Genomic DNA, 13886 nt, shown 5'->3' on the forward strand with positions numbered 1-13886 from the left:
TTCTTTACCTGCTTTGACCAAGAAAACAGGGACACCATCACCCATCCTGCCGTTACAGAGAGGGACGACGCCCCCATCCAGCTGGAGCAGCATCAGGTTGGAGCCACACTGTGCAGAGTCAACGCGAGGAAAGCAGCTGGACCTGGCGATGTAGCCGGTAGAGTGCTTAAAGCATGTGCAGACCAACCAGCAGAGGTTTTCACTGCTACAGTCTGTAGAACCATCCTTCTTTAAGTCAGCCACCATCGTTCCAGTGCCAAAGTGAGCTGCTTGAATGACTATCGTCCATAATACCCATAATTACCAAATGTTTTGAACAGCTCAGTCCTCTTATACTCACTTTTCACCCATGACTGTTCCTTAATCCACACCAGTAACACCATTATAAAATCTGCAGGTCCATCAGGTCGAAGACAAACAGACTCAATAGAAGTTTTTACCCACAGGCTGTCAAACATGCCCTTCCTCCACCCTGATTGGAGGATAAGTGCGCTGCCAAAACTCATGGACATTACACCTTAATTATAACGTATTTGTATTTATATTTTAATGCAACCAACATCCAACATGGAGAGATGCCAAACTGCCTTTCATTGTTCTTGTAACAGTGACAATAAAGAGCGATTCTATTCTATATGACAGACAGCAACTTTCTACTTATTATAACTTCATGTTTTCTGTTAAAAAAGGACCATGAGCTGCTGTTACTGCAAGGTCAGAGCCACACAGCCTGAAGCAGGTGTGGGGAGCTCCAGGCCTCAAGGGCCGGTGTCCTGCAGGTTTAGATGTGTCCTTGATCCAACACAGCTGATTTAAATGGATAAATGACCTCCTCGACATGTCTTGAAGTTCTCCAGAGGCCTGATAATGAACTAATCATGTGATTCAGGTGTGCTGACCCAGGGTGAGAAAAACCTGCAGGACACCGGGCCTCGAGGCCTGAAGCTGTGCTAATGGAAGCACAGACATCGTTTCCTGATAGAAAGTGAACATATTGAAATAAAACTGTTTACTCTAATATGTCAGCTCATCTGTCAAACAGAGAGCGAAAACCACAGACTGGAATTCAAGTCGACGAACAACATTATGAAACAGGAAACTTTCATCTTCAGTCAGCTCTGGTTTCAGTTCACGTACACGCCTGGGTGATATTGGACAGACCAAGCATGTCATTGTGTCACATGATCATGGTGCGGTCTGAGGACACCTTTAACTTCGTCCACAACATTTCTGAAACGTGCTTCTGCGTTTTGTTTCCTTTCTCACTTTCATTTTGAAATTTTCACTGTTTATTGAAACTACTGAAATCATAAACTGCAGTACTGGGATGTATTTACTACTTACATTAACATTTTATTTCATTTGTGCTTTTTTTAGTTTATCTTATTCAAATTTTTAACCATGTTTGGAAATCAGATCAGGATTTGTCTCATTTGTATTTTCTAGGAAGTTTGAATTAACTGCAGCAGGACTTTGTGCTCGCTGTTATATTACAGTGCAAACATGCAAGTCTAATATTACATCTGCAAACTGGTCCCAGAGCTGCTGCTGCTCGGAGGATGAGTCACTGAGACGGTGCCTCCACTCAGGGGATTTTTACACCAGGCAGCGTGCAGTTAAAGCAGCAACGTTAATCTGTAATAAAATAATGTTTCATATTCAAGTTAAAAAAACAAATAACTGTGTGACTGATACTTTGAGTGCGTGCTTAGATTTTGGACTTTTTACACTGTCGCTGCAGGGATAGCTCAGTGCGTAGAGTGGCGGCCCCATGATCGGAAGGTTGGGGGTACGAATGCACTGAACGGCTACCCTGAGGTACCCCTGAGCAAGGTACCGTCCCTACACACTGCTCCCCCCCAATGGCTGCCCACTGCTTCACTGAGGGAATTTACTGACGAGGCTCAATAAAGTATACATAAAGTACATAAAGTATGAAGTATAATATTTCAGTCGGGTGGAGCAAACCCTAACCCTACAGTCAGACTTCAAACTGGCTCCATCGTCTTTGTTCCTGCCGCTGCTCACAGACACACAACAGTCAGTGCAGAGAGAAAGTGCTTCCTCCTTCAAGAAAGCAAAGTCATACATGAGTGCTGCTCCGCTGCGCTCTTCCTCTGTTTCTTAAAACAGCTTTGTGTTTCAGAGTGTGCACTTTTTCTCATGTTGGATCTGTACTGCAGCAGCTCTCAGTCGCTGTTTGTTTGTGGGACTCTGTCCAAAGTTTAGTCTTCAACAAGTGAAATGCTCAACTGTGATACGATCAGGTGACTCTGCATCAAGAATATTCCTCTCCTTTGCTTTAATAAACTCCTGGGTCGCTTTGGCCGTATGTTTTGAGTCAATGTCCATCTGTGTGATGAAACGCCGCCTGATTATCTGGATGTGAGCAGACAGTCTGTCTCTGAACACCTCAGAGTTCATCCTGCTGCTTCTGTCCTGTCTCACATCATCAATCAGCTGTTGGTCACTGAGAATATAAAACCAGTTCGATTAATTTCACTTTGATCTGCCCACAAACTAAAGTGTCAGACCTGGAGCGTTTAAACAGGCGAGGTTTAAACGAGGCCTCATCATTAATGATTAAAAGTGTTTCTAGAATCAAGGCTGTAAACGTCCCGCGGACACTGAGGCCTGGATCTAAGTGAGAGACAGAGATCATTCACAGTTACTCACAAAGAATTCAAATGCTTTCAATCATTTTGAGTTAATAAAAAGTCTCTAAATGGTTGACTGTAAATGACTGAAGGTCAGAATAAAACACATCTGACAGGCAGGAGAGGAAATCCTCTGAGTATACACCAGTCTTGACCGGATCAGTCGGACATGCGTCTCTGTGCTTCAGCAGTGTGAGAGCTGCAGGCTGGAGAACATCAGGACAAATTACAGCCACAAACTGAAAACTTCAAACCGCTTCAGCATGTTTAAATTCATTTGTGTTTTATAGCCACTAATTGTGAATGTGTGGACAGTAAACTGACTGTTGCTGACTCTGATCATTCACACAGTGAGCTCCCACAATACTGTGAGACAGGTTAATACATGTAATCGGTGCCACCATCCACACCTGGGGTGCAAAATAACTAAAGATTCAAATCAAAACCGCCTTTGATTTGGAATATTGAAGGAAGTTTTTGTGTGAGTGTGTGACTGGAGGACTGGGAGCACTGGGGGACTGGGGGAGGGCTGCTGGGGCTGAGAGATTTTGTGCTCCTCACCTTGTTGAGTCACTGGTATGTAAACATCCTCTAAGTTCAGGTCCTTATCTATTCTTAACCTTTTGTCAGCAACCTCTGGATGAATGAGGTTTTTATTCACGTTTGGGGCAGAACAGAATCAAATGAAAGGGGAGAGTTTGGGCATCGATGTCAATGACAGTGCTGTAACAGTGCTGCCTGAGCACTGTCTGCTGGCTGAGAGTTTCTCTTTTATTTTCCTCTGTAGTGCAGTATGGTTGACCTTCACAGATAGTCCTGATAGTCCCACAATGTGGTGAACAAACGTGTCACCGGCATTATTATCATTAAACTGCATTCAGATTCAACCACTTGTTAACTGAAAGTGTGGAAACTTTTCCTCTGGTCCTCACATGTCTTGAAGTCGTGGTTGAATCAACAGCGAGCGGTACTTCTGTGAACGGGTCTGAATAGTAACCTCAGAGTCAGCGGGAAGCAGTAACACAGATGTAAGAGAGAGTGGGCGGTCACATTGGAGGGCGGGTCTTGTTTATAAATAGCCTGCAGGTCTGTCACACTCTCATTCTGCTGCTGCTGAGGAATGAGCTGCTCTCCGTCAATGCGCTGCCTCATCTTCCTTGTGTTTGGCCCTCTGTGTGAGTAATTCTCCTTTTTCAACATCATTTACATATTTTGCCTTTTTAAAGGCAAACCTGTGTAGACAAAACTTTCACACAGCAAACAGGTCACGTTAGAGTTCATTGCATCAGCTGGGATGTTAGTGCAGAGGACTAATGTGTGTGTAACAGTAACATGTGTGTAACTGAAGTATTAAGTGATGTGTTTCTCACTGGGCTGTTGGGCTGAGTGCAGGGGGTCTGCACGTGCCTCATCTGGGATCAAGCTAATTTGCATGCTAGTAAAATGTTTAAGTCTGTCCACCCCAGCTAAAATTATACTTTGAGTTTGACTTTATTGGAATAATGATGGAAGACCCAAACATGTTGGGAGTCTTTAAGTGCTAACAAATGAAGCATCTGATCATAAAGCAAACTGTTTTATCAGCATGAGGATTATAAAGAGGTCCTTGGAGAAAAAATGTACCCCTGTTTGAGAACACCTGTAAGACCCAGAACACACCCTGATAAACAGGTTTTCCTGTGCGCCACACCAGATCAGTGCTTACATGTGCACCCTGATTCAAGAAGTTTAACAGGAAATTCCCCTGTTTACACACACAGACAGTCTAAAGACAGGAGGGCTGAGCTGCATTAAATGTGTAATCAGCTTCACTTTGGTAGCTAACTGTTGTCACAGACCGCAGATGTAGTCAGTGCTGTCAGATTACTGACACACGGTAATACAGCTTTGTAACTATCCCGACTGATGGTGAAGTGTGTGTCTGTCAGTGTCTGGTTGGAACTTTAATCACGGCAGCGCGAAACTTTTACTGGGCACAAACAGTATCCGCAGGGCGTGACGTCACACACAGCAGGAAGCAGTGAGGCAAGAAAGTGACAGATTAAAAAGCGGTCCAATTCCTCACATTCTTTGGCTGCTCGTGCGTGAGGATGAGCTGCTTGGTCTTCCTCGTGTCCGCTCTGTGTGAGTAACTCGCCTTTTTAATTATAAATTGCCTCCTTTGCCTTTTTTGAAGACAAATCTGCGTTTGTCAAACTTTCGCACAACAAACAGGTGGCGTTAGAGGTTATTACATTTTGGATATTAGTGCAGATGACAGCAAGGTGTGTGTCGCTCCTGGAGGGGCGGGAGTGCCGGTGACCGGCCTGTGCCGAATGAGATCCAGTCAGCAGGTTGAAGGCGCGATCAGCTTTTGACTTTGTTTAGTTAAAACTCCAGTTAAAATTGTCGCTGACATTATAAATGTCTCTCTAAGACAGATTTGGCCCAGAGGAATGTTACAGTAGTTCTGTACCCATATTTTAAGAGGCCAAAAAGAACGGGATTAGTAAAAATGTAGGTACAATATCACAGTTATAAAGATACTTGAAAAACTGGAGAGGGTCAGGGAGTGTGGGGATCGGGTGGGTGCCGTTTGGGGTCTGCTGTCTCGCTCGTTTGGGGGTGGGCCGTTGCGGCTGGGTCGTGCCGCCTGGTACCCTGCTTGGGCTTCGGTGTTCTGAGTCCTTCTCTCTACCTGCCCTTAGCAGTAGCGGTTTTTGATACGGGCGACATGTTGCCCAGGGCGGCATCACGGGCATCGGGGAAAAAAAAATGGTGCCCGCCCTCATGCTGCCGACACGCCAGGTACGCCTGCTGCTTGGAGGAGAGGGCGGGGCGGCGGGGGATTCTCTGACCGGCTGGAGCCGGTCAAAGTCAAAGTAAACTTTATTGTCATCTCCGCTACAGACAGTCCAGCACATAGAGAGACGAGACGACGAGGCTCCAGTTACAGCGGTGCAAGTAAACAAACAATAAATATAAGAAGAGTAAGAAAATAAATCTACACTTTAGGACTCGGGGTAAAGGATCAATAACAATTTATAATTTATATTTTACAGTTTAATGATTTAAAGTCTCACACAACCCGTCGACAGGGGAGGAAGACCTGCTGCTTCCAAATAGAGCACATTTCATTCATAATGTTGTAAATCCAAGCCCATTGTGTATTCATGATTTGAATCCTGGGTTGTGTGAAAGCCCAGAAATAAACCTTAGACAAAGTGAATCTGTGAACTAAGGTGTAGGTTGTAGGGGATGGGTGTTCATACTGGAGGGCAAAATTAAACCGATGGAAGATGGACAAGAAAAGTTCAAAAGATCAGTTTAGAAAAAAAGAGAAAAGAAGAGGAGGAGAAACCAGCAACAGATGCAGGTAAGCAGACGTGTGATTGGATAATAGCAGGTCATCCTGGAACAATCAGAATCAGAATACTTTATTAATCTTTAAGGAAATTATGTGGGTTACAGTTGCTCCAAGAAGAAATGGTAAAAATAGTAACAGACTAAACTCCAAACAATACCTTATGTTACAGCTTTTACACATTTAGGAAATAGCAGTAATATATACAGATCAGTCAATTATAAATATGAAGGATTAACAGAGGTGATTATAAATAAATATCAAGAACATTGATAAGAATATTACAGAGTAATAAAGAGTGTGTAAAAAGGCTGTAACTACTGCAGTGATTACAGTGTGTTAGATGGAGGAGTTGTACAGGGAGATGGCCACAGGCAGGAATGATTCCTGTGTCGGTCAGTGGTGCATTGTGGGTACTCTCAGTCTCTTACTAAACGTGCTCCTGTGAGTAGCCAGCATGTCATGGAGTGGGTGGGAGGTGTTATCCAACATTGTCTTTATCTTGGACAACATCTGCCTCTCAGACACCACCCAACAGAGTCCAGCTCCATCCTCACAGCATTACTGGCCTTACGGATTCGTTTAGTCTGTTGGCATCTGTGACCCTCAACCTGCTGCCCCAGCATGCAACAGCATAGAGGGGCGCCAGAGGGAGTGTTCTCCCAGAGCGCCAAACAGGCTAGCACCGCCACTGGCCCTTAGCACGTCTGTGGAGCCAGGATGTGCTGACTTAAATTTCCGTGGGAGCTCTGGACACCGGTGCAGTACGCTGCTGTTCTGGTGTTTGTGACCTTGATGGAGGTGGAGATGTTCTCACAGAACAAGCTCCCACACTACTCCTCCAGCGTGCTCACCATGCCTGCATGTTTGGTGTCGAAGCCTCAGCAGGCTGAACTTTAAAGGATGTGTTTATAATGATGCAACCTCACGTGTGTGTGTGTGTGTGTGTGTGTCTCTTCTTTTTCTTCTTTTCTTCTTTTTCTTTAAAAACCATCAGTTGTTCTGAGTGCACGTGCCTCATCTGGGACTGAGCTAAGTAGCACACTGGTAAAATATTTAAGTCTGTTCACTTCATCAAATAATGCAACAGTCAGAAAAGCTAAAATTATTCAAGTTGTCCTGCATACAACAGCAGAGAGGTGGTTTTCTTCTTTTATGTATTAAAGCCATGTAGCAGGAAATTCCCGTTTACACACACACACACTCACACACATGTACACACATCTTGCCTTTCTTGTTTTGTCTTTTAGTGCACAGGGAAGTGCCACCTCTGCAGGGTGGGGGAGAGGTGATGGAGTAATTAGACTCCACCATGATATTTGAGTCCTGATTCATAGTCGAGATTAAATGAAAATTAAAGTCTGTCAACAAATTGATGTTGGAAAAATAACCTTGTGGTTTCCATAGAAACCGTGTTGTTTAAATGGCACAGAGTGATTTTCGGTGGAGTATCTTCCAAACTCTGGTTCGAGTTCACTCACACAGGCGGGGCTGAGTCATAACACCACCACTCTTCTGTGTCCCGCTCTGTCTCTCACAGTGGCCGTGTGTCGAGCTCGTGGACAGAGGGATGTTAAACCAGTGGTGGGGAAGGTTGGAGGGGATGTATGCCTGCACATTGGAGCCACCGAGGTAGACAGAGACGCTGACATTGTCTGGTCTTATGGTCCGAAGTACAAAGTCATCATCAGCTATGATGATGGAACATCTGAGACTAAACTATCAGAAAAGTTCCAGCTGGATGCAAACGGATCTCTGACGATTCGATCCCTCACTGCCAACGACAGCGGACTCTACAACTGTGAGATCTTCAGTAAAAATGGGTCATCTCAAAGCTTTAACCTGACTGTTGTGGGTGAGTAGTAGTATAGTCACATAACACAAACACACTTTAGTTAGTGTCACATTATTTACCATTATTTCTTCTTATTATGAGAAATGTTACATCATGAATATTTCTGTGAAGGTTCTCAGTCATCCAGGTCATCGTAGTCTAAGGAGTGTTTTAAATTTAAATTTAAGGAGTGTGGAAAATACATTATTCGATAATAGGACTTTTATTAGTGACATGTTAATTTAGAAGCTACTGAATGTGCATAACTCAGGGCCTTACGAGAAACTAAGGAGCTTGGAAAGAAAAGCATATGGACTTCTTTAAGTTACAGAAGTCCATATGCTTTTCTTTCCAAGCTCCTTAGGTTAAATCATGAAGTCACATTAAAAACCCATTCAGCATGGATCCTTCACAATAAAAGCATCAGCATCATTAACTCATTATCAGATGTGACAGTGACCCTGGGAAAGTCAGAGGCTGATGGGAAATTGAGTTTCATTTAAAATTTTTAAAATTTTCCTTTGGCCTCCTAGGACCTGGCGTCCACATATGTGGACATCACATTTTTTGATGTCTAGACCAAAATACTTCATATTTCTCTACAAGGGCCTGATATCCACTTACGAGGACATTACACTGCCACTGTTCTATCGAAATTTTAAACAAATGTCCTCATATGTGGCTCTCATTCTTGTCAGAAACAAAAATCAAGTGAAAAAAAAATCTGGTAATTATTTGTTTTTACATTCATTGGGTCCCAATTAGAGCTGGGCGATAGAACGATAACGATATGTATCGCGATATAACTTTTACTCGATAGAGAAATTAAACTATCACGATAGACCTCGCCGCTCTTGTCCTCTTAAAAAAAAAAAAAAAAAAAGGTCAGCCAATCCAAATTAAGTAGCGCAGAGCCAAACCAATCACAGCCGCAGCGTCACGTCATGTGACTTGTTACGTACAGCACAAGTGCCAAGCCGCACGTGTGTTTGTTTGGGAAGCAGCCAGCGGGTAATGGAGGAAATGAGTGTGCCGACTAGAAAAATCAACCGAGCGTGACCGAAGAGAAAACAGATGATGGTTCCAACGCCGGAGAGATTGTCGAACGGAAGAGCCATAGAAGTTCCGTAGTGTGAAGGTATTTCGGCTATTTCAAGTCTGACAAAAAACAGAGTAGCGTGCACTGTAAATTGTGCCGAAAGCAAGTCTGGAAATACAATAAACTGGTGCATGCGTCACACTGTGCGCCACGTTATTGTTTCGGTGAAATGAATTTCTACAATACTGTTAATTCTACTCTGCAGTGTTTAAATGCTTACATATACACACAGTTACTGTCCGTCCACACATACGACTCGGTTCTGCTTCTATGCCCCAGCTTTGTTTACTTTTTCCCACCGAGGCTTCTAGACTTCTGATTGGCCAACATTTCTGCACGGTTAGGAATCTAGCGCCACCTGCTGCTTTGGCATGTTCATAGCAGCGTTTTCCTTCATTTCTGCCTTTATGTGTGGACGGGATTATTTTTTTTAAAACGAAAACGGAAAATCTCAGTTTTCAAAAATACCCGTGTACGTGTGGACGTAGCCTCAGTCTCTGACTGGAAGCGCTAATTCGTCATTCGGCTTTTGTCAGACTAAAGTAACTGTTAAAACTGTTTGAAAAGCTCAGCTATACAACAAGGAGAGATTGAGAATTTCCTTTTAGTTCTCAGTTTATTTGATATTGACAAAAGTTAGTCAGTTTTGTCTGTTCTTCTGTAAAACAAACTAAGATTTATTTTTAGAATTAATATTTTGTTTCTAAGTGGAATTGACAATTTAGTCTGTTTCGTTTGTTCTATTTTGAAACTTAAACGCTTTAGCGGCTGCCTTTTGTGTAGTTTGCAATATTTGCCTTTATTTATCTGAAAAAGTCTCATGTTCCTTAAGTACATCTACCCTGTTGAACTTATTATGGGAAATAAATATTTAAAAACAAGCTGCTGATCATTTCACATTTTACTTGTGAGCAACGGCACATTTAAATCTTACAAATATAGTTATTTGGCTGATATCGTGATAGATATCGTTATCGCCTGAAATGAAAAAAACATATCGTGATATGAAAAAATCTCATATCGCCCAGCTCTAGTCCCAATCAAACCAAATAGCAACGAAAATTTTTAAATACACGCCATGAAAGACTTCAGGTCTTAGGAGGTTAATATTTTCAATAGTTATAATATTATATCATGCACAAAGCCATATTTGAACACTCACGATCAGCCAAATTTGTCTAATTTAATTACACACGTGAGCTCATGAGGCGGGCGGCTGTTTAACAGATGTCACATCGATTCTTTCTGACACTGAACGTCTGTTTCACACATTCATTTGTGCACATGTTCAGAGTGTGATTTCCCACCACCATCACACCTTAGCTCGCTGAGTGTTTCAGCTGCTGAGGTTATTGTTTGATCTGAGATATTTGAGTTTGCTCTAAATGAACTCCTCCTGTTTCCCCAGAACTGTCCAGTTATTCTTCAACACCGGCAACACCAACACAAACGTCAGTTGATCACAGCACCGCTGGTGAGTTTTCAGCAAGGGCTCGTTTCCATATATCAGTATGGAAACATCAGCATTTATTACTGCAGACATGGACAGTTTTTATATTTCTATATTGCTCTGGCAGAGACGAGCGCCTTTCTTAATTCACAGTGTCTATTTTTTGTGATGTACTTGGATTTCCTATTGAAGTTTTTAGTTATAATATTTAATATTTCACATGAATTTCATCATTGAAATAAACATCACTGATTTTAGTGAAACTACTTGTTGTCTCCTTTTTGTCTGTTCCAGGTCCAAAACCAACTACGCCTCCAAAGAACTGGATACTCTGGATCGTTGGTGTTGCTGTACTGATTGTGTTGGTCGTTCTTCTCTGTGCTGTGTGGAAATATCGTGAGCAAATCAAAGGTCAGTTTGAGCGTAAAAGTAAGAGTGTGGGTTAGGGTTAGTTTCCTGTGGGGTTACCTTCACCTGTGATGAATGAACTTTCTCACTATGAGACACGATGAGCTGACAGATTCTCAGTCTGTGTCACTGAAAGCAAAACCAGGAAGTCAGATTTCAAAATCCTTTGAAGGTTTGATCATTTCTAGCTTTTATCCAGATATTACAACAAATACCATCACACGCTGTGGTCAGCAGCCTGCAGGCATCAGCTGCAGCTGGTTGTTAATATGAACTTAATGAAGTGTCCACCACACTGAGAGACATTAGGAGTCACAGTCAGCATCTCTTGTGTCCGTTGTTTTCAGTCTGGATCTGTAGAAAGAGCTCGACTAAACCTCAGTGAGATGTTCAGTGTTGTGTCTGCAGAGCTGCTCTTCTTCTTTCAGAGAGCAGCTGTGACGTCTTTAACACGTGATCCACTGTCATCAGTCGTATTTCGTGTTTTCTTTTGTTCACAGAAAGGTTTCGGGTTCGGTATGAAGAGTGTGATCAAGAAGATCCTGGAGGACCCTCCGGACAGGAGAATGTAACACAGAATACAGCTGTGCAGATACAGCTGTGCAGATACAGCTGTGCAGATACAGCTGTGCAGATACAGATGTGTAACGGACCTCCCACAGACGTCCAGCGTTACAAAGGTCATGTTTAATGCTGCGGACCTGACAGCGAGCAGTAAATAGCAGTAAATATGGCCTCTGTCTTTACTGTCTGTCTCTTTAAGACATTTGTCTATAAAAGATCCAAAGAGCAGCTGCTGCACTGTGAACCTGTAACATCCATGGAGAGAGTCGTAGGTTTTTAAAGTCTGGCACATGTATCTCAGTGGACCTGCTCTTTCTGATATGCAGTGCTGCTTTTACATTTTCTTCATCAGGTACTGAATATCTACATGTTGCACTGATTCTGGATGTCAGTCTCTGATAACACCAAAGATCCACAATATTCCTGTAATTTTACGCATTAATCTTGTAGAAACGCTGAGATGTTCTCCTGTACTGGCACTTCTTCTTCTTCTGTCATGTTAAAATATCTCAGGGATTAAATGTGTAGTTAGCTTCACTCGTCTCGCTCACTTAAGATCAACGTGAGCTGTAAGTGGCCCTGGATGTCAAACGATTCCTGGATATTCCTGGTTTAAACCAAACAGGAACGACGTCTTTCCAAACAAACCAAAACTGATTTTGAGGAAACTTGAAAAGCTCTGACAGACCGGGCTGTTTGGTGTTTACTGTTGTAATAATATTGCAATAAAAGACATTTCCAAAGAGTACAGACTCCCTGTGAAGTGTGTGTGACAGACTTTACATGATTGATCTTTGGCAGTTTTTCCTTTTCTTTGATGTTGTTGTAAAAACCACAGTGAGACTGAAAGATGCTGATTTACTGAGAATTTCACGTGTTTGTACGGCTGGTGGATAAAATTCTGGTTATAAACTTACATTTGCATCCATTGAAATAAAGACTGTGATTAGAATCAATTCACTTTTACTTCATTTGTTTTGTTTGATCAAGTTGATCCTTGAACATCAGGATTTCTGTTGGCAGTTTGTCAGCTGTCATGTTGTTGATCTTTTATATACAGTCTGTGGTTTGAAGCCGCGGGGCTCACTGTTGTCACGGACCGCAGATGTAATCAGTAATCTGTAATCCTGACTGAATTTGACGCCAGGAGTAATTAGGGCTTCTGCTCTGACAACATTCAGGACATGTAACCGTGCACTGGTTGGTGGTCACATACGTACAGCTACACTCTGTATCAGCTGTGGACACAAAGTCTACTGTCATTATAAACACGGAGCATTTTTACAGATGAGCCATCACCAGGAAAGAACTTCCTGACTGTTAGAGTGTACGTTTGATTTCTATGAAGGGACCTTTGCATGAAGTGTGAATGATAGTGAGGAACAAGTGTCCAACATTTGGCTCCAGTTCATGGATGAGTGACTCGCTCACAAGTTTGAAGTGGGCGTCTCTCTGGAGATCAGTGAGACTGAGCGTGGGCGGGTTTTTGGACACCTCCCTGATATTCCTCAGGTTGGCAATGACATGTTTACCCTCACAAAGCAGGAAAATCCTAATTCCTTTTATAAAGTCCTGGTAAAAAGAAAGTCCGAACTCTTTCATAGTTCTGTTGCCAGACCTGATTCTGGTTACGTTTTACTGCAGCTGTGAGACGGGTTACAGTTTTATCGCACACACTGATGGTAACTCATTTCCCTGCTGTGGTCACACTCCATGGCTTCATGTCGTCTCCTGTCTCACTGCTGGTCTTAAGCATTTAAATACGATGTGTACAATTAAACTAGCTTCAGGCAGTTTCAATCCAAACACTGCTTTCAGCAGCTGATTGTTTAAATATTAACTTGTGTGTAATCTTCATGCTTTTCATACCAGCTCTGTGCCTGTTGTGACCTGAGGCGCACACACTGCTGCAGGAACAATGGATGCCTTCAGTCTGGGTGTGACGGCGAGCCCGGCTGGTGGGGAGCGGTGCACATAATGACGTGACTGAGGAGCTGTCACATCCCCCATGATGTCCACTCCAGTTTATAAAGCACTGGTTTCAATCAGCTGCTTACTTTCATAAACAGAGTTTACAGAGCAGCCGTGACTGATCTGATCAGGTCACACAAAGTGTAGATGATAAATGTGTCATTAGGAGCCAAGTTCATATCAGATACAGGAGATTATCAGCTGGATAATGAGCCACACACGAGCTGCTGAGTCCAGATTGAAGTTGGTTTAACCAGACAGAGCACAGCTCCCTCTTTGCAACACTGAGCCTCTGTCAGTGGGTCAGTCAGTGTGGATAAAAATGTTTTAGCCAGCTTGTGTGTTGTAACACATGAATCAGAGATGATGACTTTTTTAAGTCTGCACATTTACACGACTGCATGTAAACTGGGTGCAGCAAGAATTCCTATCGTACACTACAGTGCAGGTATAAGCACACTGACCTGTTTTACCTGAATCTCATCATACTGAGTGACGTCGAGAGGCACAGCTTGGCTGAAGCAGACCCAGGTGTAAATTCCTTTGGTGTTTACCTGATA

At 42.9% G+C, this 13886-nt stretch overlaps 1 protein-coding gene across 3 annotated transcripts; it reads left to right on the plus strand.

Annotated features, from left to right (window-relative positions):
* The first annotated feature begins 3778 nt into the window (after nt 1–3778).
* On the plus strand, nt 3779–12311 carry LOC309708003 (uncharacterized protein). Of its 3 annotated transcripts, XM_082535694.1 has the most exons (6): nt 3779–3832; nt 7541–7855; nt 10342–10407; nt 10678–10794; nt 11292–11368; nt 11425–12311. In XM_082535694.1, the coding sequence occupies exons 1-6, from the start codon at nt 3796–3798 to the stop codon at nt 11437–11439; spliced, it is 627 nt and encodes a 208-aa protein (XP_082391820.1). In that variant the 5' UTR covers nt 3779–3795; the 3' UTR covers nt 11440–12311. The 3 variants fall into 3 exon arrangements, with proteins under 3 accessions (XP_082391820.1, XP_082391818.1, XP_082391819.1); XM_082535692.1 differs by having other exon boundaries at nt 11292–12311; XM_082535693.1 differs by lacking the exon at nt 3779–3832 and adding an exon at nt 4646–4781 and having other exon boundaries at nt 11292–12311.
* The last annotated feature ends 1575 nt before the right edge of the window (nt 12312–13886 follow it).

This window comes from Aulonocara stuartgranti (assembly GCF_965226115.1).
Source record: "Aulonocara stuartgranti genome assembly, chromosome: 6".
Taxonomy (NCBI): domain Eukaryota; kingdom Metazoa; phylum Chordata; class Actinopteri; order Cichliformes; family Cichlidae; genus Aulonocara; species Aulonocara stuartgranti.